The sequence below is a fragment of the Agelaius tricolor genome, unplaced genomic scaffold (genome assembly GCF_023055355.1).
Source record: "Agelaius tricolor isolate 1412-34295 unplaced genomic scaffold, bAgeTri1.0.p SCAF_11, whole genome shotgun sequence".
Classification (NCBI taxonomy): Eukaryota; Metazoa; Chordata; class Aves; order Passeriformes; family Icteridae; genus Agelaius; species Agelaius tricolor.
The window spans coordinates 22,524,027-22,551,465 of NW_027269271.1; the positions used below are offsets into that span (position 1 = coordinate 22,524,027).

Sequence of the window (27,439 nt, forward strand, 5' to 3'; positions counted from 1 at the left end):
TGCTGGGAAAACTTGACCTCTGATCTGTTGCTCCCAGAGGCGAGGAAAAGATTGGATAAACAGAAGCAAGCTAGTGGCTGCAGATACCAAGATACCAGAGAAATCTTACACTGTGTGCTGAGAGATTTCTGTGGAGCAGGGAGGCATCGGGGCACTGTGCAAGGCAATGGCTTGCCTTGGTGCACACAGCTGGAACCAGAATGGGGGGGTTCCCACCCAGAGGACTCAGGGTATTTACCAGGACACGTGAGGGCTCAGAAGGAATGTGATTACAAGGAGTCACATTCAGAAAAGAAGACATATTTACAGAGGAAGATGAGGTTATTGCATGGACTAAGGGGTGGAGAGGCTACAAATGTGTTCTGGTGTTCCCTTCAGGCTCTCCCCCAACCTTCACAGCCCAAAATTTATGGAACCTTCACAACAGCCCAAGCCTTTCATGGCATCTGGACATGGCTTTGAAGGTGGGAAAGGCAAGTAGCCCTGACTCCCAACACACAGGCCCTGTAAAAAAGGGAAGGCATGCCATGAGAAACAGGCTGAAAAGATGGAGCATCTTGGAGAAGCTCTGGTGCCAGCTTAGTGTATTCCCCAGAGATCCCCTAAAATCACCATCCTTTGGGGTGATGGGTGTGGAAGGAAAGCACCCCAACAGCAGCAGGATCACTTTCAGTGACAGTGTTTGCACTGTTACACTGATGATAGCTGATGTCTTCACATCAAGGAGATGAACCCAAGTCGCCATCAGATCCTAAAGATCATCTTTCCTAGAGATCTTCCTCATCACCCCAGTTTTTTTAAGAATCAAAAGCAAAATTCAAATTCAAATACTTGGCTGAGACTTTTGCAAATTTCTCCACGGAATCAACAAAGCAGGAGAGGAGCTGCTGGTGCTGAGGAGTGCAATGGCTTTGCCATTGATTGCAGTGGAGGCCTTGCTGCTGCACACACCTCGGGCAATGCTTCTGGCAGGAGGAAGTGTGCTGACATGTTCCAGCCAAGGGTGATTAATCAGCAGCCAGTGTAATTGAACACTCCCACTGCTGCTCAATTAATCTGATCACTCCCCCTATAAATCCCCAACTGCAGCCTGTGACTGCAGCAGAGCTCATTGATATGCCAGCAAGGTTTCCAGTTAGGATCAGACAGACTGTTCTGGCATTTCCAGCCCAAGCCTCAGGACTATGTTCATGCCACCAGCACAGATAGCACTGCTGGCTTCCTGCAATGGGGAAATCAGCTGCTCCAGCAGCACATTTGGTGAAAAATAGTGGGATGAAGACCTTCAAAGCTGTCCAAGCTGTTTGAATCTAAAATGAAAAGAAGTGGGATTGTCAAACCTTTAGGAACCTCATGATGTTTCCTCCAGGAGTGGGAACCTGCTCTAGTTTCAAGTAAATTTTGAGGTAAATTGCTCAGAACAGGGCAGTTTTACAGCTGTCCTTCCCTTCATTGCAATGGATCTAAGAACAGGTGCAGGGATGGGAGGGAAACACTCTGTGCTGATGAAACACCCCAAGAATGGCTTTGCAGGGCATCATAGCACTGTGAGGCCCTTGCAGGCCAGTCACGAGGAAAAGCTGCATCCTGATGCTGCTGGAAGAACATGTGGGGGATAAAGTCCATGTCACCTTGCCAAGCCAGGGGTGACATGAACTTTTCACAAAATACAGAAAGAAGTTTGGATGGCATACTCCGCTTAGCATGGAGACAATTAGGAGATTGCTGTAAACTCAGCTTGAAAATACCCAAAGTAGGTTAAGAATTCTCTGTAGAGCAGCAAGGATATGACACAGCTCAACACAAGAGGAAATCAGCCAGTGTGGGAGCAACCCTTGCTGAAGTCAGTTGGAAGCTTTGTACCAGAGCTTGGTGCTTAGGCTGAGCACAGAAAGCATTTGCTCCACAAACGTTTTCCATGGCAGGAAAATACATTTTCCTCTGGAAGCAGGGAAATACATTTTCCTCTGGAAGCAGCACATGCCCATGGATAATGTCACACAGAGCACACCACTCACTTGTGAATTATCCAATGGAGTCCACTCCTGTTCATCCCAGAAGTGCTGAGTGCAGCCTATTCTGCCCTCCCCTCTCCAGTACTACTTGCCTCAACCCCTCTGCTAGAGAACAAAAGCCAATCTGCTTCATCCACCACCACAAGGAGTCCCTGGATTGTTACTGTCACCAACAAAATCCCTTGGGAAAGCTTGGTGACCAGCAGGAGCAGTCCCACAGGTCTCCAGCAAACAACCATGTGGCTCCAGGGCTTGTTTCTCCACCTCATTCCACAGCAGGCTGCAGAGGCCATGGCAGGCTGCTGGAGCATCCCCTGGCTAAGCAAGTGGATCTAGAGCTGCTGCAAGAACATCAGGGTGGGAAACAGGGATGAAAAAAGGAGCAGGAAATAGATGAGGCAGCTCTGCCTTCCCCACAAGTAGTCTGGAGCTGGCTGCAGGCACTGCACTTACAAAGGCAGCTGACAAGAAAAGCTCTCAAGTCCTGAGGGTGATGATTTTGGGCAAGGGAACAGTGAGAGAAGCAAGATTCCCACCCATATACACACACAGTGCTGTCTCAGAACTGGCCACAGGACTCTGATCAGATGTGGTGCCAGTTAGCTTTGTTCTGGATCAAAGAGAAGGCAAAACTATGAAGCAACTGACTCCAAGCTCCTCTGTACCCTCTGCTCTGCAGTGTCCTTGCCCTTGGCCCTGCTTCTTGCTTAGCAAAACATTCCAGGAGGCCCAATTCCCCCTTCCCTCCCACTCCAGGCTGAATCACAGCAGAGTTGCTGAACTGGGGCTGCTTGTCAGCCTGCCAAACTTTGCTAACCAATCTTAGTGTGAAAGCAGCTGTGACAGACAGCAACAGAAAATCTGGTGTCAAATTAATTAGCTGGAAGGGACCCAGCCAAACACTGGTACAGTGGCTCACAACCACTGGATGAGTCAATTCTCACTCTCCTCAGTATTACAGATGTTGGGCTGGGTGCAGAGCCCAATTTCCCAAAGCAGCCCATGACAGCAAGCTCCCACAAGACAATCTAAAGATGAAGCATGTCTTCTGGAGTTGGGGCTTTTTTTCTACACTGGAAGGGAATTTGTGTCTCAGTGACATCTCCCTCCAGACTTGAAAGAGTTTTCTTTTTTCCCCCAAAACAATGGCAGTGAAATGGCACCACCGGTTTTACAACTTTTTTTGTTCTTCCCAGAGAAGTGAACTTCTATGGTTGGAGAATTTTAAAAGTGCTGATGGAATCTGGCAGGGGTAACTAAACACACATGAGGAAGGGAAGGAAAGGAAGGAAGGGAAGGAAGGGAAGGAAGGGAAGGAAGGGAAGGAAGGGAAGGAAGGGAAGGAAGGGAAGGAAGGGAAGGAAGGGAAGGAAGGGAAGGAAGCCTTTCAGTTACCATGGCAGTATGTTTCCATGGAAGCCAAATGATGATGATTTGGAGCCTGTTGCTGCCACTGGAGTGGTCTGAAGAAAATTATTAGTTTTGAAAATTAACAAAGCTACTCAGTACCTTGAAAGCCAGCCCACCCACAGCCCTCCAAATAACAAAGGCATCTTTGCATCCCTGACAAAGGATTCAATAAACATGTGGGGAAGGAAGAGAGAGCAGAAAAAATACCACACAATGAAAAACGGGAGCTTCCTTTTATGCAACCAACAATGCAGAAACCACCCTGGCAAGCACAAGGCTGAGTGTACTTTGTGAAATATTGCACATAAAGGTCAGCAAAATCCTACAGAACATCCTGTAGGATTGGCTCCTGAGGGGACTGCTTTGAGACTAGAGCTGCTTGGTTGCCATTTGTTTGAAATTATTTCCCTATAAATCATGCTGATGGTTCTCCCCCAGTTTGCTCCCCAGCTCCCAGAAAAGAAAAACCTTGGGGATGGAAAGCAAAATTTTCTTGTGGGTTGCCTAATCAATATTAAAGATCAGCTTAGCTGCTCTGATGTTCTCCTTGCTGGTCAGAATATCTTTTTGAATTCTTGAAGGTCACCTTGTGCCTTCCCAACCCAGTTTCCCCACAAGAAGACACTTTTCCATCATTTTTCAGAAGCTGGGGAACCCACACTAGCAGCCTGGTGTAGTTTATCACATGCAAGTGAAAAAACATGGCACAGATTCAGCCCTTCCCAAAGGGAAGGCACAGGGATTCAGTGATGAAGCATTCAGGTTCCACAGGCTGCCAAACAAGAGATTCACAGGCAACACAAGCAGACCCAGCACTACCTCAAAAGCACAGATCAGAGTGATCTAGTGACCTTCCACGTAGAAGCAAGAACCCCTTCCTCACTGACATGAAAAGAGCATTGTGAAAACCTTCCAAATGAGGCCCTCTGGGGCTAACTCACCTGAACAAAGCTGAACTCTCAGTGAAAGGTAAAGATCAGAGGGAAAGAGGCACCTGCTGGATCATCAGCTGCATCTGACTTCTCATTTCAGAGCAAAGAAAGATCCAAGACCTGCCCTACTGAAACATCACTCCTGTACCCCTGCCAAAAGGTCTCCCGTACTCTCTGCTACCTCTCTTATCCAGGAGGAAAAGGGAAGGAGAAGAAGATCATTTTAAAGCACAGTTCAACTACAAGCATTTCCTTTAAAAGAAAGGCAAGTAAACATAAAGGGCCTGGCACCTGGTTTGGGACTCCTGCTCTGCTCAGATTTCACTCAGGGCATGAGCTGCACAGAGCACTGGGGAGTGCTGCATCCCACGCCTCCAGGAAAACAGCCTTCCCCATCCCAGAGCCACAGACCTCCAAAGAAACTAAAAAATGACTCTGCAAGAGGCACTCAGAACTAGACTACACATGAGAGCAGAACAGTTGGCTTAAGTTAACACCTCTTCCCCGCTTGGGGCACTTTTCTCAGTTCCCAAAAAGAAATCTGAGACCACAGACTGATAAATAAAATAAATCAATAGAAGAGGGAGGTATGCCTAGTCCTCACAGACTTCAACTGTCTTGAATTCAGTGTCACACAAAGAAGTAATTCTCTTTACTGTGTCAAAAATAAAGAGAGGAAAAAACCACAAAAAACTGCCAAATGTGTTAAATACATAACTTAGGGCATTTTAATTTAAAAAAGCAAAATACATTTCATCATTCATCGGCTGGCACGACGTATAAAAACTTTTAAATAACCACTTTAATATTAGTCACAAAATACTGCATGTTTTATAAAAATAGCTATATGCACTGATATTACTGATAATGTAAAACCACTCTGAATAGGCCATGCAAAGACATTCAGCTTTGACCTTTCAACTTCCAAGTGCTTGTTGCATCTGCTACTTTATTCCTTCTCAGTCTGCTTGGGAGGGTTTTGTGCTGGCACTTGGGGCCTCCTCCTTCCCCCCTGCACACAAAGCCCTGGAAAAAGGTTTCAAAAAGGGCTGACAAGTTAAGGTGCATCATGGGCATCTCAGTGGCCCAATTTTCACAGCTTATGTTTCACAAAGTGCTCAACATCTGTGTCCTTCTCCACCGACCTCCCTTTGGTCACTTAAAATCTTCAGCTTTTCAGCCAAAACCCTTCCAAATTATTCTTGGCTCTGTTGCACCACAGTATTGAAACTGAAAGTAAAAATCTAGGCACCCAGCCTGACATTACTACAGGAGGCAGAATTCTGTGGCTGCAGCACCATTTTTGTACAGCTGTACTCTGCTTGTGGCATTTCTGAATTATTCACACACCAAAATTCACTGATGTCTGCCTGTTCACATTAGGAAGTCCAGGTTGGACACACAAAAGGTCATGGGAGAAATACAATTTTACAGAAAGGAAGGTTTAGCTGAGGATAGCATTAATATAATAAAACCCACATTAGTATTAAAAAGCCTAACAGTAACTGTAAACTGTTACATAAACAGTCTGTTACACTGCAGATCTCAGATTTAAGAATGTAACTGCTTCAAAGGGTTATAATGGACATCAAACTCCAGAAAATTAAAAAAGAGATGGTATGGAGTACATCAGAGTTAAGGGCAAAGATGTGTCAGATAAAAACCCCACCCCTCCCAGTTTTCACTCCACATGCTGACACACAAATTATCAACGACATAAAAAAAGCTGCAGAGCTCTCTCCACCTCTAGAAACATGAGCACCTTTACAGTCCCATCTCGTTCCATATAAGCCCAATGAATGTAATGGAGACAGAGATCCACCCAGTCATCACCTTCATTCCTGAGTCTACAGAAAGAAAGGAGGGCACTGTTGGTTGAGAACAGCCCCTACTGCTGGCAGTGACAGCAGCACGCTCAACATGTGCCATCAAGGACAGCAGCCACCAGCAGGGACAGGCTTGATGCTCTGCCTGGCAAAGTGTGGGTTTTTTCCTGATGTTTTCAAGTTTGCATTTTAAACTGTGCTCTTCTAAGAAGAAAATGAGGAAAACTTAGTGATTTATCACCTCAGATAATAATACAGCAGCAAACTCATCTTCTGTAGTTCGGAAAAAAAACCCAGTTGAATTATCTTAATGCACTACTAAATCTGACAGGCAAAAAACATTCCCATAAAAAGCTGTCCCCTTTAAGTTACAAGTCACATCGCAAGAGCAAGCTCCTAATCAAAGTGTCGGAAGCAGAGCAGCTTTTATCAGCGCTGAAAATCCAAATAAGAACACAGACTCATCCTGCCCCCGCCACAGCAGCACAGAGCTTTAGAAGGCTTTATGGGGAACTGGCTGGAAGTCGCTGGTTTTGGTGGCGTGTGCCAGGGCCCTGCGCCGGGCCAGGCGGGATTTGGAGGGAGGGGACAGCTTCATGGAGCACACGGCGTGGGCGGCGCTCTCCTGCTCCGCGCTCAGCTCGCTCTCGTGCTGGGACAGCTGCCGGTTCAGGGCGATGGCCTCGGCAGCAAACAGGGTCAGGTCCTTCGTGCTGCTGTTCCTGGACAGGGGAAGAAAAGAAGGAAGCAGCTTCAACACAGGCCCTTCACCCACTCGCCCTCACAGCACAGGATCTATTTCCAGGCGTGTTTATTTCTTCTACCAAATCATTGAGACAGCAGGCAAAATGACCAGTTAATATTTGCATTTATCGTCACTCAGAGGACCAGCAATGCATGACAAAAATACTCTGGGATTTTGGAAACAGCCACAGTTCTACTCCTCCTTCTGCCAAGGACTTCTGATTATAAACCCAAGAAGCTAACTCAGATGTCATCCTTAATTTCTACCTAAGTTCTCAATTCATCCTAATTTCATCCTCAGTTCTTAAAGGATGGGCATATGAGGCCATTCTGTTGTCTTTCTCCAGAGAACTGCAGTCCCACTACAACTGCACCTGTGCCTTAGGGAAATGCTTCCCTATGGGAGAGCCACCTGAAATCACCAGCAGCAGACAGAGACAGAAACAGATGTGTGACTCAGGCTCTCTGGCATACAGACTCTCCCATCAAACCACCTGCAATGAGGCTTGCCCTGCTCACAGTAGGTGGATATTGTGAGTGCCACCAACTACAAGGCAAGTCAGATCCAGGTCTGTGTTTATGGTGACTATTCACCCATCAGAAAGCAGTCTCATTGGGTAACACACTCCTTTATGCCTTTTTCTGCCTCTCCTGGGCAGCAAGCTGACAAAACCATCATTATTTCCTGTCTAAGATGAACACTGCACTGCAGGAATTCCCTCTAATGCTTTTTCCACAAACAAACAAGATTTGATCATAAAGAAAATTCAGAGCTTTAATATTTCTGATGTTCTTAACCAAATTAGTGTGGCACATTTATGAAGCTCCATTCTCAGCCAGGGATGTTACCTCCTAATTTGTCAACTCCTCTCTCCTACCCATACTTTCAGGAATGATTCTTGGCCAAGTTTACAGATGTTTAGAAATAAATCTTACCTTTGAAGAACTTGAGGGGTGGGCAATCCCCTTTCAGGAGCCTGCTAGAAGAAGCATTGAAGAGAAATTATTTACATATTAGCAGCTGGGAACCAAGCTTTCCCAAGAGTGACAAAAAATAAGTGACTTCCCCAAATCTTTACAGATATTGCAAATAAACTAATTCACTGTGGGCAAAGCATATTTCATAATCTGTCTCCCCTCACAAGAAGATTTCACAGCTTGCAGGTATAAGACTAAAGCTTTGGAAGCTCTCCAGAGGGTCTATTCCTTCTTTCCTGAACAGGGAACTGAAACATAAGAGGACACTGCTGTTCTTTTATAACCATATTTACCAGCATTCTGCATTACTGTATTAGCACAATAATTTGTGTACTGCAGTACTTGCTATTCACAAGAAAGCCATTTAAAATGCACAAAGCAATAATTAAACAAAACAAAACAAACACTTAAGGGCTGACATATTCATCCAAATATTTACTATGCAGAAAAAAAATAAAGCCACTGTGTATCATTTAATTAATCAAGATACAAGCACTGAAACACACAAGGACTCAAATAAAAGTTCAGAGACAGGGAACAGCTTATTTGTCACTCTGGAAGAAGAATAACTCTTTATATAAAGGGGGATACATACTCCTTGAACCCATGAATGTTGCAAAACTTGAGCAGCACTAAGTCGTTCTTTGGCATCACAAACCAGAAGCTTTGAGATGAGATCTTTGGCCTCAGAGGAAATATGTGACCAGTCCTTGTCAGGAAATTCATATTTGCCTTCCTGAATGCTCTCAAAAAGCTTGTTCTGGTAAAGGAGAAATTATTCAATTGAAATACACTGCAACCAGAAGGTTTCTCAGGTGAGACTTCCCACTCACTTTTATCCACCTAATGTGGAGGGCAAGAACTGAAACCATCCAGTGTCCTTATGCAGTCAATGGAGAGTGACAGGCAGCTCCACAGAGTGGCTCAGTGCAGCCTAAGATGGACACAATACACTGGCTGCTGAAAACCCTTCCCCCCCTCCCAAGAGGGCAGCTAAAATACTCCATTTTTAGAAAGTAAATTCAGGCCCTGCATGGCAACCCTCCCAGGGCTCAGCTTTTATCTGAGGAATTGCAGTGACTACCATAAACCAGATCAAGGACTACAGAACAAGGGAGGATTCCAGAGTGGGGAAGAGGGTGAGGAGAAGCTCTGAAATCTCACAACAGGAGGAAGGAGAGGCAGTTGCCCAACCTTACTTTAGAAACTGGTATCACTCAACTTCTCTACTGAAGAAGAGTAGTGACAGCTCAGTGACAGCTCATCCTCCCAGCCACCTGCCAGCATCAGGCAGAGCTCTCCACTGCAGCAAGTTCTGCACCCAAAGCTCAGGGGAGAACTCTGCTCTCCCCACACACCCAGGACATGCACACTCACCTGGCAAACCCTGCAGACTTCTCCTCTGTCCCAGCCACAGTCTGTGCCACAGTTGCCCACAAAAGGGGGGTAACCACTGAGCATGATGTACAGAATCACCCCCAGGCTCCACAGATCACACCTCTTGTCATAGAATGTGGCCTCCTCCATGAAGACTTCCACCACTTCAGGTGCCATGTATTCTGCAGAGCCACACTAAGAAACCAAATTCCATCAAGTTTACAAAGGGACAGTCACATCAAAACAAGACTCAGGTTTATCATTTTCCACTCTTTATACCAAGTGGCTTGGTGGAAAAGCAGGAATTAGGCATCAGAGAATACTGAAATTCTTTAGCAGCACCACAAGCTGTTCTACATGGCTGTGAACCTTTAATCCAAGGTCAAAACATTAATTTATATCTTTCAGCTTTTTAAGTCTTATCCATTAGTTATCAGACAAGTGTATCAGGGGAATAGATTTCTGTAAGACTTCTGCAACACTGTCAGATTTTTCTTTCACAGTAAATGGCAAAAGCACAGGACTGTAGTTTTTCAAACAAATGTGTACTACAGAGCTACACACTGATTAGAGAGCTTGCATTCTCCTTAACTCATGGCTTGGCTACAGAAGCAAAACATGGGGAAATGAACACAAAACTAAGGTTCAAAGTCTGTCCACAAGCACACAAAAATGGGCAGAAAAAGTTTCTCCATTTGACTGCATAAGAGATAAGCAGGACCAATGTGTCACGTGCTGGCCAACTGGAGAATTAACACTGAGCTCCTGTGCTTTTGTGTGTTTGTTCTGTAACTGGGAAAGCAAGACAGCATTTACCATACACTTGCTTGAAATGAACTGCCCAGCACTGGCTTAGTGGCAGTAAGCCCTTTGGAAGGTCTCCTCTGGAGATAAGAAAACTGGTTTATAGTAGAACAAAGAAAGCACAAAGCCACACCAGTCTCTCACCGGCGTTGTTAATTCGGGAGTAGTTATGGGAGTACATGCACTGTTGAGCTTCACCCCACTGCCAAGATCAAAGTCACAGATTTTTACTGGTGATATCTAAAAAATATAAGAGGTCAGGAAGACTGGGATTAATGCAAAATCTATGAATATGTACATATGTGAAGTAGAAAACCGCAGGACAGAACACAAATCCCTAGTGAGACCCACTCCCTTACAGCCACCTTCAGGCATTCACCTGCCCTGCCCCAGCTGCACCCACACCACCAGCACCCGATCCTGCTACATTATTCTTTTATTTGGTTAGGCAAGTGCCAGTACACATCAGGGCACTTTGAAAACTGGTCATTTAATGTGACCAGCTGGCCTCTAAATGCTGCTTGTCCATCTGGGTACTGGCTCAGAACAGATGAGGCACTAGGGTGTCACTGCTGTCCTTCTACAAGGCCAGTTGGCTTTTTATCTCTTAGCCAGATGTTCACATTTTCACAGCTCAAAGAAGAATTTAGTCTCTTTCAAGCTTCAGTTCTGTTAAATTTAGTTGAAGTTTCCTAATGGGTTCAAAACTTTTCAAGAAGAAAAATCCACAAGGACTGTTTTTGGGAACCAAGTTTAAAAAATTCAGTTTGGAGAGTTAAGAGACCAAAGTAGCACCTTTTCTGGAGATTCACACAGGATGTTTTCAGGCTTCAGGTCCCTGTGAGCAATACCTAAACAGAGTACAAATGTTCATTAGAAAGGATACTCTGCTGTTTTATTCCTCATAACATCTCTTTTTTAGAAGGTGGCCTGGGAAATATTCTAGGTCTGAGCCTGTTACACACACCTGCCCCTCTTAGATATAATAATTTAACTGTAAAGTGCAACTGTTAAATGTCACTGTTGCATCCTGCTATACCTTTATCATCCTTAACTGGACAGGAGAGTCTGTCAAGCAAGTAAGAACCTAACATCAGAACATTTTGTTAGCCCAAATTAATTATGTTCCTTAAAACCAGCTTATTGAGATGACTGACCTGTAGGAAAGTTTAATGCTTTACACAGTTTAATGAAATTATTTTGGTGCCTTTTACAGTGAAGTTGTTCTTTCCAGGTGGATCAATTGGCTTGCTGAACTCCTACCAGCACAGACAGTACTTGAGGCACTCTCCTCTGAAAAAAATCCCCTGACTCCCAGATAAAAATATTCCTTTGAGCTACAGACTCATTGCTGAAGCAAATGAAAAATTAAAGTTTAAGTTAGAGATGCTGAAGAAAAGCTAAAGGAAAACAGCCAAAAGGCTTCTTCATTCGACTCCTATCAGAATAGGCAAACCTAACAGGAAAGCACAAAGTTATCTGTGTAATCCACATGCAAGGTGGTTCTGTGTCAAAGTTCTTCAAATGCCTAAAAACACAATTTCTGGAAGTTCTTAATTTAATATGATCAAATTCAAATGGAAGGTAGAAAATGAGAGGCAAAAAAAAAAATCAAATCAAATGAGCAACTTGGCTGTAATTTAACTGCAGTCTAGTCTTGATTTAGAAACTTACACTCCAAGAACACCTTATATTACTTCAGAGTACAGGAAGGAAAATTCCACCAAACTCTAGGCAAGGGAGCTTTTAGTGTCATTTCTTCAGCACACTCCACAAGATGTGGCTTAAAATATAACAGCAGAGCCCCAAGCTAAAGGAATCAGTGTTCATACTGACACAGTGCACATGGCATGGGCACAAATGATGGCACAATGAGCCCACTGAGGTGGCCTGAACTGACCTTTGCAACAAGGCTGACCAAACTCCCAGCAGTTGGCTTGGCTCACAATGGGAAAGCCAACAGTGTCTTCTTGTATTATTGTGTGAATTCAAATGTCTGATTATGTAACATTTGATTTTGCAGTTGCACAGAGCACTGAGAAAACAACCGCCTTTAAACACCTCTCCAGTAGATTATTAGCAATAAAGCACACACATCCCAAATGGGTGTAAGGCAGGATTATCATCCAGCTGAGTTTTAAACTACTCCTGTCAAAAGAATTAGTTGTCCTCATTCAAATTTTTTTAAAAGCATTTAGCTATAGGACTTCACCATTAAGCTGTGCAATAAAACTGCTTTAATTTCCTGTTTACTTTGGTGTTCTGTACCCTACTTACTAATTATTTTAATGTCACACGGAAGAACCATAAAGAGAACAATAAAATGAAAAGGGGATGTAGCTGATTCTGCAAGCTATATCCCTGCTGTCCCAGCTCACAGCAAACAACAAGAAAGCAGACTGCGGCTCTACAGCTATTCTAATCAATCACCCTCCTCTTGTTTGGGAAAAGGGGAATTAAAACTAAAAGCTGAGAGAGAACTACAGAAAGGTATTAGCTCAGCTGATGTTAAACCTCTTGAGTGGGCTACCTGGACTTGCAGCTGTTAAGAAACCCACTACAGCCTTGCACATCAAAAAAGATTTTTTCCACATATTCAGCCTAAGTTCCCTGCTTCTTATATGTCCCATATCTCAAAGTCAAAATCTTCTAAACACAGGTATTCAAGAAATACATTCTCTGAAGGTTTAATGTTGAATTATCACATAGACAGGCTATGAAGATTACAAAAACTCTTGATCCAAGCTAAGTTTGGTTTACATTCAAATTCACCTTTTGTAACAGTCACAACATGTGACAAGATCCACATTCATCAGGCTTACCCCTTTTACTCCAAGCATTGCTACAATTTTCTTTTTAATGGGTTCAACTTGTTGAGGTACCAGTGCTGTAATTCTAACTCAGCATATAAACGGTCCTGTGACTTGAAAGTATGGACTACACCTAAACATTTATTGATCCAGGGCCAGTACTAAGCAATTTAGGCAGCAAACCAAATCTGCTGAGATCTACCAGGCTAATCAGAATGGCAAAAAGGAAAGAAAAAATGTATCAAAATAAATAACCCATAAACAGTCTCCAATTACATGCCATTCCATTCAGAGCTGGCCACTGTATTTGAAGCTGCAAGGCCAGATAATCACAACCTAGGAAAAACTTCAAAAGTATCCATCATATTCAGCCCAAAAATATACTCTGGGATGACCATAATGCATAGAAATTTTTGAATTTAAACCAAAGTATTCCCAAGTCAAAAAAGCAGCAGAAAAACACTAATGCAAAAAAAAAATCTCTATAAACATAACTGCTTTAAATCTAAGCAAATTGCAAAGGAATTGAGGACATCTTCAAATAAAGACTATGCTTCACTTAGGTCTCCTCAATTTAACAGTGGGAGTCTAAATGTGGGGGGCCAAAAGCTTCTGCAAAGCAACAGGTCTTGTGACCAGCAGAAATTCTGAGTAATTACAAAAAAGTACCTCTGTTGAAAAGATGAGGAAATTAAAATTTTATTAGAACCCTTTTGAGTAACCCTTACATGGTGGCTTGTGTAAAGGAACAAATAGACTCAACCCTAATGTTAAGTGTCTCTGGGTGATGATTCAAGTGTTCTCCTTGGAAAGCCTGTACCATCTTAACACTCCCAATTACTGAAAATACTGAAATATAAAATATGAAAATAGCATCATAGAGGAAAACAGCTTAAGTCATCTGACATTGCTGTAAATGGGAATACTAGCAAAAGCTGGCTACTTAGAGATAAATGTGCTTTATAACCTGAGTGTATTAACTAGTAAAGATGGAGGCAGCCCTCTCTCACCTTTGGTGTGAAGAAAGTCCAGAGCAGAAGCAATGTCTCTCACCACTTTGCTTGCTTCTCGTTCATTGAAGTGCTTCCTCTTTTGAATATGGGCCAGGATTGAACCTGTCAGGGTAACAGGTGAAAGGGAAAACCTCAGTATGAATGCTGAGCTAGCTCCAAGCACCATGAATCCATAATCTCATTTTCACACTTTATAGCAGCCTTTCACAGCAGGCAACTTCTGTGGAGCAAAGAGGGGAATGACTAAGAAGAAAAGGCACAACTGAGCAGCTTCACCACCTAAGTGTGCTAGAACATAATTTTCAAACAGTGCACCTTCTAGTTTAAGCACAGCATGAGAGACAATCACTTTTTACTGCTCCAGGACATGACTGGCCTGTTTTCCACACACTGGGACAGTAGAGATTTGCCAATAGTACCAGTAAAACTCAAACATCAGCTAAGGAGATCCATAAACACTTCAGCCTACCCCAGGTCATGGATGGTCAAACTCAAATTCCCCTCATTTGCTATAATGTCACCACTGAAACCCTGCACTGAAAGTCAAGGATACATGTTTTGTGCCTCAACATCATCAAAGTAAAAGGCGATCTGACCTTTAAATACACATCAAATTCCCCACAGGCATCAAGACAAGGCTTCTGCACTGACTTAAGGTAAAATTTGCCCAGGGATATAAAATCTGACAGAAGACCTTTAAATTAAAACATACTGAAGGGCTGGAAGCTTGCAGGCAGAGCCTCACTGGTATCCCTTTAACAAAGAATAAAGGGAAGTTTGATTCCTCATTTTCATAAAGTGAATTCAATCATTCATCTCAAAAGATTAAAAATGTCTTTAAAAAAACCATGTAGTCCACAGAGATCCCAGCTCCCTAAGCAGCCTTACTATTGCCTTCTATTTTCTTATACAGAGAGGTGTATCTGTAAAAGCAATCAGGCAAAGAGACTCAAGTAGTAAAAGCCATTTGTTATTAGCCCCAGTATACTCAATGTTTTCTATCTCAGGTGATTTCACCTTTATGCTCTAGTTCTAAATGTGGAAGGAAATCTCCTACTTGGTAATTCCTATTCTAATACCATCAATGCTACTGGCACTCCTCCACAGTGAGCATTCAGAGAGGGAAGAGAAAAGACATTCAAAAAGAAGAGAGGTATGCTCAGATATGCACAGCCAAGCAGTGTCAGCTGGGTGGAGGAAGGCCACTTTGAACCAGGTTATCAGATTTCAAACACAGACATTTTCCCTTGCTAAAACCAACACCACCTAGTTTGCTACAGATTTCTTGAGTGCACAAAGTTCAAAGGGGTTTCCTGGTGTAGCTGTTCTTTGCACCTTTAGAAAGCAGTGAAAGTTCTTCAATGTTTCCAGCCCTGTGGAAAAGACCCCACACTTTGTAGGAAACAATATTGAGCTACCTGAAGTGCTCATTTCACTCAGCAGGTTTATCTGAAATTACCCTTCTGAATAGAGCTGATGTTCAAACTCTCTCAGATAAGAATTATATCAATATCAATAAAAACACACTTTACTGACTTTACATTCAGCCCACGTAGAGAATTCTCATGAAGAAAGAATAGCAGGGCACTAGTTGTTCCTACCTCTCCAGTACTCAGGGAGAAAGCATCATGCAGCACCTCTCAAAATGCATTTCAGAGGAGAAAAAAAGAGGAAAAAAACTCTTAAATCATACAAGTTCAATCTAATCAGCTCAATTTTAACTCACTCAATTATAAAATGCTGTCAGACAAGGATACTAAAGGGACTCTGGACATCACAGTGAACTGAAAACAGATAAAATAGGAGCAGAGCTCCTTCAGTTACCACAGCTACTGGAAGGCAAAGTTGAAAATGGAAAGCCCAAATTATGCTCCAACACTGTAAGAGCAGCCTCTGAGACTGGAGTTACTGAAGTAAGACTTGCATTGAAGATTAATGTTCTCATTCTTGCCAGCCTTGCCACTCACATCAGAATCTGCAGTGCATCAGATCTGACCCTAACTCTCATTCTTTGTCTTCAAACCACATACCTAACCCTTTAAATACTGATTTTTTTTTTAAGAGAAAACTAGCATCAGCCCTAGCTGAGCCTGTAAAATCAGTAGCTAAGAGGAGAGTATCATTAATATCCTCTCAGCAGCCATGCAGGTAGACTGACAAGCACAGACTTACAAAAAGGGGGTTAACTAATGGAAGAATGTGGAGATGAAAAAAAAGACAAATGCAGATTCATTCAAACAAGCCCTATTACAGCTAATTTGTCAGAGACATCTGTGCATTAAGAAAAAGTGTTATGGGAAAATACAATAAAAAGATGCAGAATTTTGAGAAAAGTTAAACAAAAGCTTTTACTCAAGAAATATACACATCCCTCTCTTTCAAAAATAGTTCTGCATCTATGCAGAAAGAATTTTTATTTCTTGCACATACAGTTTGCTCCTAGAAACCTTCTTGACCAGAGACAATAGATGATGTTCTCTGGGCAGCAGGATACTCCAGAAGCTCAGTTCTCCTTTGAAGGGTTGGCCACACTAACTCCTGGTTTTGCACAGCCATGCAATTAGCAGGTACTGTCATTATACTCCCTGCAGGCAAATGTGAGAAAGCTGCAGCAAGCACTTCATGGGCTTTCTCATTCCCCGGGTGAGTGGGAAGTGCAGGAGCCCAGTGACCACTCAGGCTCACTTGATGGGCTCTCAAGCACCCACAAGCACAACTGGCTCTCCATAACAGCAACCCCAGGCACAGGCAAGATGATTTTCATAACAGAGTTCCAGGCAATTAAGTGAATCCTACATCAAAGGAAAATTCTGCCAGGGTACACAGACGCTGCACTAAATTCTCAAGCATTTTAAGTTCTTCAATTATTACTTTAAAACAGAGGCAAATAGGAGCCAAAATGATTCAATGAGCAAAGGCACAGTTTCTGCACAGTACCTCCTCGCAGCTTCTCAAAGACCAGGTAGTATCTTGTGTCATCTTCAAAAAATTCTATTAACTCCAAAATGTTCCTTTAAAAAAAGAAACAAAATAGAGAATAAAAGAAATAAGCATGGAGTGTACACACAGCAATGAAGAGTTTCAGCCCAGAGTGGATAACTAGGAAGTGCCAGAAGTAACCAAAAATACAAGTTCCAGTTAATCAAGTTGCTTTGGTTGCCTGTGACATTAAAACCACATTTCCAACTCCCACTGAAATTTAAGCATGGGAAAGAGGCCAAACACCACACTCAGACAAGATTGTGAGAGCTCTGCTACTGCTCAATTGACAGGAAGATAACTGGTAGTAGGTTGTATTTAATAATTTAAAACACTGCATTTGTGCTGCAGGCAGAAATAAAGAAAAAATAATTAAACTGGCGTTCTTTCTCTCTGGAAATCACAAAGCAAAACACAGAGGGCTCAAAGGAGACAGGCATCTGTCAACAAGATATTAAATCCAGCTCCTTAGTTGCCATTTTTAGACCAACTCCTGTTTGGCTCATGTAAATTCTTTGCAGCACAAATACCCCAGGTTGCTTTGAGAATGTCAAATGTGTGAGTCAGAATTTTTTACATTTAATGGTACACTCAACCCCTGAAATTCTGCATGTGGTCATGTGAGTTTGAGTTCATCAGTTGTGCACTGGAAGACTATTTACTCTTAACCTCACAAAAGAGGAAACTTGTGGTCTGCTTCTCTACAGCACAACATAAGCCCATGAGTTTGGTAAACAAGTTGGTTTTGAAATTATTTCTGTATGTTATATTAGGCACTTGTTTGAAAAATTCAATATAAGCTGCACAATTGTAATATATACACCCCATCTGTTTCTAGATTAACAGAGACATCTAAAAGTAGCTCCAGAACTGCCTCAAACCCATCACAAAGTTCCCAGTGCCTGCACAGCTTTTCTTCCTCTTCAGTCATGAGTAGCAGCTTTGCAGTTGCCTCATCCTGTGGCTGCATGAAGTCAGCACACATCCAAATGAGAACTGTTAGCTTTTTGCTGATCTAAGAGTTCCAGTGCAAAAGCAGGAAGGCTGACACGAGGAGGAGGGCAAACCACACATCAGGGAAAGGAATGGTGAGGTTTCCTTTCCACAGCAGCTGGTATCATATCAGCTTTTGCTGATGGTGAAATCACAGGGGAGAGTGTCAAAATGTTAATTTCTCATCTGGACAAAAGCCATGCATCACTGAAGCACAATCAAGCTACATTGACCTGGCTCTAATTGAGTTGTGTAACTATTAATCAGTAAATAGTTCCCCTAAATTTCACAGGTAAAGAGGGGGAAATTCTTAATCTGAATAAATCAAGTCTAAATTTCAAAGTAGTTTTAAGGAGACTGCTACAAAGCTTCTAAACTTGTCACATATAAAAATTTGAAAACAAATAATCAAAACACTCTAAATAAACAAAGACAAGACCATACTTACTTGTTACCCTGGCACTGATACAGAGTTTCTATCTCACGAAAAACCCGACTCCGACTATGCCCAGCATTTTTTTCAATGATCTGTGAAAAAGAGTTTTAAGAATTCATATTTGAAAAATTACTGCAGGAACTATGCATATAGCTCTGGAATTAGGTAACTGTTCCAAGGTTTGAATCTAGGGCATGCCCACTGGAGAACAACACTCCACCTTTGTTTGTTTGTTCAGTTTCTCATCTGGCATTTGTTTACAGAGCAGTGTCAGCAGAGCTCTGGAAGGCATTCAGAGGACAAGAGAAATTAGGTCAGGAAGAGAAGAAAGGAACTAAATCCACACATTACACAGCCAGTGACCAGTTACCACAAGCTTTTTCTTGCATAATTTTATCTTTGCAATGTGCAGAACAGGATATCCTCTTGAGTTCTACCAAGAATAGATTTGAGTCACATCAGACACTGAACAATCAAAAAGAACAGATTTGTTATTAGAGGCATTTAAGCAACAAGTACCAAATTCACCATAAAATAAAAGTTCATAGTGTAAACTTTATAGAGACCCAGTAATAGAACCTAAAGAAAACATACATTCAATCTCAGAGCCATGAGAAGTCACCTTCCTTCACACCATCCTCAGGTTGAAAGAGGACAAGAGGCTGAGCCTGAATTATTGCTGCATAAACTGGAAGCTCATGATATCACCATCACCTGTATCCAGGACTGGTTTCTTATTTCTGCAGCCTGAGCTCTCTGGTGCAGAACAGGCAACATCCATCAGTACTACACAGGCCTCTGCATCTGATCACATCAAATTCCTAATGCAGAGCTTTTTTTATTTCAACCTTTAAACTTCAACAATTTTACAAAGTACAGAAAAAATTCCAGCATCTATAGAACTACTTTTTCAAAGGGGCTTAAAATTTTGTGCCTATTTTTGAATAGAATCAAACATAAAGGTTCCCTATTGCTGTTATTTCTGTTTGTAATTAAATGGGGGACTCAGGATAACAACAAATTTGTCAATGAGCCCAGCTTTTCAGTGATATTACAGAACGAAGATTGCCTCTATCAAAAATTAAAGACAGCTTTACATGAACCACTGGCAGCACCTGATGCTCTCTGAACAGCACCCAAAAGCTTGCACTGTTTGGGAGGCCATGCTGTATAGTGACTCAGCCTCTTCTTTCATAAGAAGACACAAAGGTAGACTACAACTAAAGCAGGGCATGAGAGGAAAGCTTGCCCTGAGATCCAATCACAGAGATTTACTGTTTGTGATTTCTACCTGCAGCTGATAAACCAGTTCACTCTGGAGGCACAACACTTCAGATGACAAGTTTTCTCAACAGTTATAAAACAGGCTCATTTCAAGCATCAAAAATTTCCTAGAAGGAGTTGCTATTACCCACTCTATTGCAGGTTTTCCCTGAGATACTCAAAGGGAAAGGACACATCACAGACAGAAGTGATGCTGCTTTTCTCTCTACTTACTTTGACTGCATATTCTTTCCCAGTTTGGAGACTGACAGCACCCTGAACTTTAGCATATGCTCCCTCACCAAGCAGCTCAGCAGTCAGCTTGTACAAGTCTGCCAAAGAAATCCAGAAGAAAGGACACATCCATCAAAGTGAATTTTGAAAGTGAAAGTTATTTTAACGAATAACATCAAGACAAGCTCTATATCTGCTAAGCTTCCCTCAAATTTATGTAGTATTAAAGCAGACATGCCAGTCTTAACTATGCTTCCTTTTTCACCTCCCTCTTTCAAGTTCAAGAAAAATTAGAAGTAAACTTTATCACAGGATCAAAATTGCTGAGATAGAAACATTTGTAGTATGAACAAATGTGTAATCTCTAGGATCTCAGCCACTATACCTGTCTTCATGTAAAACTCAAACATTTTTTCAGGTGGAAGACAATTAATTATTTGATCAAAAAATGCTGCCATACATAATCTGCTTGCAGAGATGGTGTTTTAAGTATAACAAACTTGAACATTTAAACCTGGAATTTGTTGCTGCTACCATTTTTATTTGAAATGTATCTTCCATTGCTACTTGCCCACTAAGAAGTTTTATACTGCTCAGTTTTCTCACTGAACTGTATTTTACTTACAAAATTTCACAGCATTTGTGCACACATCTATTCAACCAAAACCTTTTGACATCAGCACTGTTCCTACCAAAAAATGCAATGTCTAGCTAAGAAAACAGAAAGATATCAGAAGCAAAGCAGACTGTAACAGTTAAAAGCTTTTCAATTGTCACCAACCTTCAAACTTCCCAGGGACCTGATCTGTGGCTCTGGTTCTTTTCTTCTTTTTCCTTTTCCCACTGTCTGCTATGGGGACAGGCTGGCTGCTGACCATCTCTGTGTGGCAGAACATAGAGGTGACTTTAACAATCAATTACTTCAGGAGAAAATGCACATGGTCTTGTGTGTTTATGTTCTTATCTATCCAAAAGCTTCTCTGCTTTTCTTCATCATAGGCTGCCACCTCTTTTTCAAATATCAGAGGAAACCTAAAAAGGCAATTCAGGTGCCAGTTAATAGTTTGGAGGTGTTGATAAATAAATGTAAAAACAGGAGGGAACAGCAATGCATCTATTCTGAATCCTTATCTCACAGCACAGTAAGGCAATGCACAGAAATAACCCACAACAGAACATGTGCCCTGATACCAGACAGCACTTGCAGCCCTCACAAGGGCACTCCTCTGAGCTATTCTGCTGTTTTACAAAGAGATTTATTTTTTTTTTTACAAATCAGCTCAAGGAAATGAGCCTCCAAAACAGCAGGAACATGTGGGGAAGTTTCAAATCACTCAGTGAAACAAAGCAACCACAGGAGCTAAAGTATCACAAGAGCAATCTAGGTCAGTTGATGCTGCCAAAAGGCCATAAAGAAAACCATTTCTCATGGAACCATAATGCACCTTTCTAAACCACAGATCAGTGGGTAATTTATGCTCCAAAGCAAGAAGTGTTTATGGCATTTGTATTTTTTTCCTACATTACTAGCTGCAGATTCTAGAAGAGTTTAGTCAGAGGTAACAATTCACTGATGCAAGATAATATGGCAAAAAACCCACCTGCATATTGTTATTGAAGGCCTAAACAAAAACATGGCCATATTTGTACAGCTAACCTATCTCCAAAAAGTTAAATGATTCCACACTGAAGTTCTAGGCAGGAGCACCTCACACCAATCACATCCAGCTAAGTTTGCTTCAACAGTTTAAAATCTCAGCTGAAAATCTTCAAGGCAGTAGCAAAGTGCACCTAAAACATTTTAAGCCATGAGGAATTCTAACTAAATTTACTTTTAGTCATCTTGTACTACAGAAAAAGCCAAATCAATATAAATAGTGAGAAATAATTATGAGAACACTGGTAATGAAAGAGCAAGTCCCAAAAACTTCTGTCAGTTCTCTTTTAACAGAGATTGTGATGAGCAGTTTTTCTGCCTTTCACTGTTTCTAAAGTACTCAAAACATGGGAGAAGCTCCAAGGCAGAAAACATTCCACAACAATCTACCAATACATTAAATACTTTTTCTTTGCTCCATTACATTTTTCTTGTTCTTATCTGTCAGTAATAGCTACTGTGAGTGTCACTTAGAACCCACATGTCTGAAAATTCAGGGTGAGCGTTATTATAAAAGTCTTTTCTCCTTAACAACTTAGTGAAACACTTCAACATATATCACTCAAAGCCTCAAAACAGTAAATCCTCATGTTCAAGTCTTAGGCAGAATGTGTTCAGAAATCATCATGATGGATGTTCTATGTGACTTCTTAAACACAGTAATATAAAACAAGTTTTACCAGTTTCTGAAAAAACAGCTTCATTTTAACTCAAACTGAAACACATACAGTTTCAAATTTTAACATAAAAAGAAGGTGAGCCTTTGGCAGCAAATTCCAGTTCTCCTCTTTTTCAATCCAACCTGCATCAGGAGTTATTGAGAACTGGGACTAAAATGACACACCTGAAGCTGCTCAGAGATAGGGCTGCTCTGCTTGAAGGTGGTGCTTGATTTCCACAAGGTGTCAAACAGGCACCTTTAGTAACCTGACCTTCCACAAGCTATAGCTAGGCAGATCCTATTCCATTTCAAATATCACAGCTTCAGAGCTTGAAACTAAAAAATCTAGCTTTGGCTAAAACTCTAAAAATACTAGCTTTGAGTAAAATATTAGCTTTGACTAAAAATCAGCAAAAACTCCAGAATGTGAATCCTGTCCCTCAGCACAGCTGACATCTTCACAAGCAGCTCCTGCACTCTACCACCTGGCTCTGATATTTACAGTCAGCTGTTTATTAACTCACTACATTATTTCAATTCCCTTTAGTCTGACTCTATTCCTAAATTACAGAGAATTGCTTCCCTGAAAACAGGAAGTTCAGTAGTTATGTATACAGAAACCAAATTGCTGAAAAGTTGACATTTTTTACCTATAGTCTTGACTAAATTTGGCATCACATTAAAACATGAAGTGTTAGTTGTATTAGATTCTTATTACTGCTCTGGTCTGCTATTTCATATCATTGTGAAGCTCACTCCTGTCAACAGAGCTCATCCTTTAAAGGTATCACAGCTTCACTCCCATTACTCATTTGTTATAATGAGCCAGTACTTAAGTAACAGCTGGTCCTACAAGAAAATGCCTTTAGTCCAGCCAAACGCTTTAGAGATTTTTCAAGCTTTCAAAGAAATGTTTTTTTTTTTTCCTGCAGCTGTACAACCAAAAGAATTTCTGGAGACACCCAAGGCCAGTGTGCCTCAACCATCCAAGCAATGCTGAGGTGTTCTGCACACTGCAGGAGTGCTCCTGGTGACAGGCACACTGTGGGCTCTGAGGCAGCTCACCCTGCCAGACAGAGCTCGGGGACTGCATGGACTGCTCTGGAGGGAAATGGCCCATGGACACATCAGGTCCAAGGTGAGTGTCTTCAAATTCTGATCTGTCCTTCTACAGTCAGGTTAGGATTATTACTCACAGGCTAATGTTACCAGGAAAATCCACAGTGTAAGTAAAATGAGAGCTGCAGTTTTGTTGAAGCCCCTGAATTTTATTATCATCATAACTCAGCGTTGAGGCAATATTTAATACACACACACTATTCAGAGCCTGTGTGGGAAGGTAGTTACAGCCTTTCTCTTTTGCTGTAAACGAAACTTGCAAACAAAGCCAAGAGAAGAAGAAAGGGAACAATTACCACAAGTTTCACTTCATTCAGACCTTAAGTAATCTTTCATTTTGCTTCCTGACACTCCATATATGAACATGCCAAAATCCACTACCCAGACCTAACTCCCCTCTCATTCTAATCTGCTTCCCAAAGGAAGGAAGAGTATATTTGGAAAACAAGCACATGTGTGTAACAGGAAGCACTTGGGAACACAGAAGAGGTGCCTTTTTCTATTTAGAAGAAAATACCTTGCTTGTGTGTTTGAACTCAGTGGAAGAAAGAAAGCAGAGTCCAGGCACCGCCACCTGCTCCAAAACAGGTCCTGCTTGAGCCAAGTTGTTCTGGAGCTGAAAAGAAACATCATCATGTTACCACTCAGAAATCCTGAAAATGTTTTTCCACACATTTATGCAGTGCCCAGAGCCTAAAGACATTGCAAGGACCTGTTGAGCTGGGCTTCACATGAACATGCAGCAAAAGCACTCCCCTACAATTTCACTGGAACAAAATGAAAACAGACTTCAGTCCAGTTTTCCTCCCAGCTCAGTGTCTCACATTGTTCCTGGACCCTTCCTCCTCCATCAACGCTGATTCCTACAGATGTGGCTCATAATGAAACTGGACACACTCAGCAGGTGCTGATTCTGCAAAAACCATCTAGTTGCAGGAAGCTTAGAACAACCCAAGCTGCCTTTATATAGCAGCTACATAGTGATTAATTGTGTTTGTAATGTTACATATCAAGAGATACAATTTGAAGATGAAGAATGTGCAATGATGTATGACAGTCCTGTGTCAAAACAGATTATTTTATACTTGTTCTGTATTAAGTACATTAATTTCAAATTGTAAGAAGTGAATACTTGATTTTTGCACTAGTTTTCCACAATTCATTCTTAGCTGTCAGAGTTACCTTCTCATTCCACCTACAGCACAACTTTTAATTTCATTTAGTCTGAGTTATCCATGAAGGGAGAGGAACTTAAAAACATTCCATCATCTTCTCAATAGTACACAAGAGCATTTACATTTTCAAATGAGCACCCAAAAGTTCACAGGAAACCCAAGCAATCCAATTTCATGAAAGAGCAAGTCTGACAAAAATTATTGATCCAGTCTTATCACAGCATTACTGTAACAACCCACAGTGTCACAGCTGACACCACCTGCCTGAAACCTTTCATACTGGGGAAAAGGTTACAGCAACCTTTCTCTTTATGTCCCTGCTTCCCCCTGTCACACTTCCAGGAGATCAGTGTCACAGCACCTCCTGCTTGAGCAATTTGCAGAGTAACTCTTTGGTACTTTCAGCTAACACTTCCCTTGCAAACTAAGAGGGGTTTTCTGAGGTTCCCAGTCAAACCCTCCAGCCACGGGTGGATCTCACTTTTCAGGATAGCACATCAAGTTATTTCAGACAGATTCCTCCCATCCCATTTTCTTACTTCACCAGGATTACTGCTGGGGAAGCAGGGAGAACCTTGATGGAGAGGAGAGCACACAGCTCTCCTTTCCCTCTCGTGTTGGGGGAACAGCTCATTTTGACACACATGCTGCAGACATGAGACTTGCTGAAATCAGCCTGTGTTTCCCCAGGCAGATGTGCATTTCTTTAAAAGCAGTAGTTATCACTCAGAATGGCAGCAAAAGAACTGTTATCATCCCCACTGGAAAGACAAAGGCAAACAAGAGAAGTGTCCTGATCCAGCTAAGACATAACAAGTAAGGAGAACAACTTAGACTGAGCGTGGCTTAAAAACACTGTAATCTTTTTAATTTCTTGTTCAAGGACAACGTGTCTCCAAGGCAGCCACATGGATGGGAGGATATAATAGGGTGTATTTCACAGGGCTAACAAATAACTGTGAATGGTGAGCTCTGCTGGGAACAACATGGCACACACACTGGTTATTGCACTAAAGAACATCCTCTGTCCTTCCACAGCCAGCAGAACAGGCAAACAGAACATTTACTGCTACTGACCACTGGCAGGTAGCTCATATCTAAGACTTGCCATCACAGGGCAGTAAGAACTTAGCACAAAGTTATTTTAAACTCCATCACACACATTCCAAAAGAGAAAACTCCTAGCAATAGTGTGTTGACTCAACTACTTAAAGGCTCTCCAACCCCTAGAGCACTTTTAAATTAAGGAGATATCCAATGTAAGTAGGTTCTGAGGGCCTTTTACTAAACAGCAAGCTGTTTACTCTCTTCTACATCTGATGGCATGAACAACTCTCAGAAAATTATCTCTGCATCACCAAGTAGTTCCTCTAATCCCCCTCAGCTCCCTTGTTAGTGTAAACCAAAGACAAAAACTTCTTATAAGACAACTTTTCTTTTCATACAGATACAAGATAAACATTTCCTGCTCTTGCTCCACACCCCACAAATGATCAATCAGATAATCACATTTGTCACTGGAAAAAAAAGCTACACAACATACAACTACATCAGCAAGCAGCTGTGTTTGGAGAAGCTAATCTAACTTAATGTTTTTCTAAACCTTGAAGCAAGACTGGTTTTTCTTTATTTTCCCTTCTCTGTGCTTTCAACTCTAAAATTAAGTAATTAAACTCCACTGCATTGTCACATTTGATGTCACATAAGACTTGTACCAATGTCCTAACATTTGTTACCAGGAAGGTACTAGAAGGAGAGAGGACATTCCTCACAGCAGTAAATACTTTTTTTGAAAGCATTACAGAGCACTGGTACCATGAAATAATGTCATAGAAGCCTTTTGGTTGTAAAAGACCTTTAAAGAACCAAGAAAGTTTCAAATGCACAAGGCACCCCACTTTACCTGGAGGGCTGCCAATATAAAACACCTTTAGAACTGAAGTGAAAGAGGTTCAGCTCCACAGGAGTGTTTTGCCTTGCTTCCATCCAGCACCTGGGAGGCATGAAGAGGAGCTCTGTTTAGGTAAAAAAAAAAAAAAAAAAAAAAAAAAAAAAAAAAAGGCAAACAGTAGTTCTTTGAAGTTATGAAGTTATCAGAACATACACCAATCTTCCCAAGCCCAACTGTGAGTCATAACACTGGATGATAGAGGGTTGTAGAAGAGGTCAGCTTGTAACTGGGGAAAAAAAAAAAAAAAAAAAAAAAAAAAAAAAAAAAAAAGGGCAGTGGCTTATTCCCCAATAAATCTGACAATTCACAGACAAGTGCCAGTGGCGTCAGGGAATGGGCTGATTTTTGGCTATCACAAGTCCTGCTGATGCCAGCAGCCGAGCTGTCACCCAGGGCTGTCCCGCTGCTTCTCTCGCCTCAGAAGGTCACCCTGCTCGAGCTAATGCCACAAAGTACACATTAGGCAGATTTTCAGTGCTCCTCGGGGCTCACAGCTGTCGTTTTATGCCAGAGGAAAAACACAAGAACGAAAAGATTTCTCGTGATCACACGTAGAAGTTGCTCCGTTCGCCTTTGCCTGTTTTCCCACTCCAGCAATGTCAACAGAAAGCAGCTGCAGTAGGAGAGTACACACTTACCACTCTTTATTGAAAAACGCACTAGGTATGAAACACAGCACTTTAAACCTTCGGGGAACAGATTCCCAGCTCCAGACACGAGGAAACTCCCGCATTCCTCGGGGAGAGCCCCCAGACCCAAAGCTGCCGGCCGGAGGGCTGAGGCACCTTCCAGCCGGGGGCTGCCGCCGCTCCCGCGCCCGAGCGCGCAGCCCGCCCGCACTCCGGACGAGCCGCAGGAGCTCCCGCGGGCTCGGACCGAGCCCCAGGGGCCTCCCCTCCCTGGCCTCCCCTCAGCTGGCCGGGCCGGGAAGCGCCGTGACCGCAGCCCCCCTGCCCTCACCTCCATGGCGGCCGCGGGTCCCTCCTCGGCGGGGCGGCACCACCCGCCCCCGCCCTGAGCCTGAGGAGCGGCGGGAGCGCGCCTGCGCGCGGCACCGCCCCC

General features: G+C 42.3%; 1 protein-coding gene across 6 annotated transcripts; it reads right to left on the minus strand.

Moving 5' to 3' along the window:
• Positions 1-5,058: 5,058 nt before the first annotated feature.
• MKNK1 (MAPK interacting serine/threonine kinase 1) lies at positions 5,059-27,439 on the minus strand. Of its 6 annotated transcripts, none has more exons than XM_071436665.1 (14): positions 27,338-27,439; positions 26,330-26,419; positions 23,769-23,861; positions 20,596-20,694; positions 19,815-19,912; positions 18,330-18,409; positions 16,847-16,920; positions 13,907-14,011; positions 10,882-10,937; positions 10,231-10,326; positions 9,283-9,477; positions 8,501-8,665; positions 7,864-7,907; positions 5,059-6,905 (listed from the first exon to the last, which is right to left on the minus strand). In XM_071436665.1, exons 4-14 carry the CDS (start codon positions 20,690-20,692, stop codon positions 6,677-6,679), a joined length of 1,239 nt encoding a protein of 412 aa, XP_071292766.1. In that variant the 5' UTR covers positions 20,693-20,694; positions 23,769-23,861; positions 26,330-26,419; positions 27,338-27,439; the 3' UTR covers positions 5,059-6,676. The 6 variants fall into 6 exon arrangements, with proteins under 6 accessions (XP_071292766.1, XP_071292765.1, XP_071292768.1 ...); XM_071436664.1 differs by having other exon boundaries at positions 23,769-23,867; XM_071436667.1 differs by having other exon boundaries at positions 7,864-7,904; positions 26,330-26,441; positions 27,338-27,438.

Coding starts and splice junctions, on each gene's coding strand:
- MKNK1 (XM_071436661.1), bottom strand. CDS start 20,710: ATGTTCTGCCACACAGAGATGGTCAGCAGCCAGCCTGTCCCCATAGCA. Junction 16,921..18,329: donor TATCAGTGCCAGGGTAACAA/GTAAGTATGGTC, acceptor CTTTTTTTAAAG/GAACATTTTGGAGTTAATAG. Junction 7,908..8,500: donor AACATTCATGGGTTCAAGGA/GTATGTATCCCC, acceptor TGCTTCTTCTAG/CAGGCTCCTGAAAGGGGATT.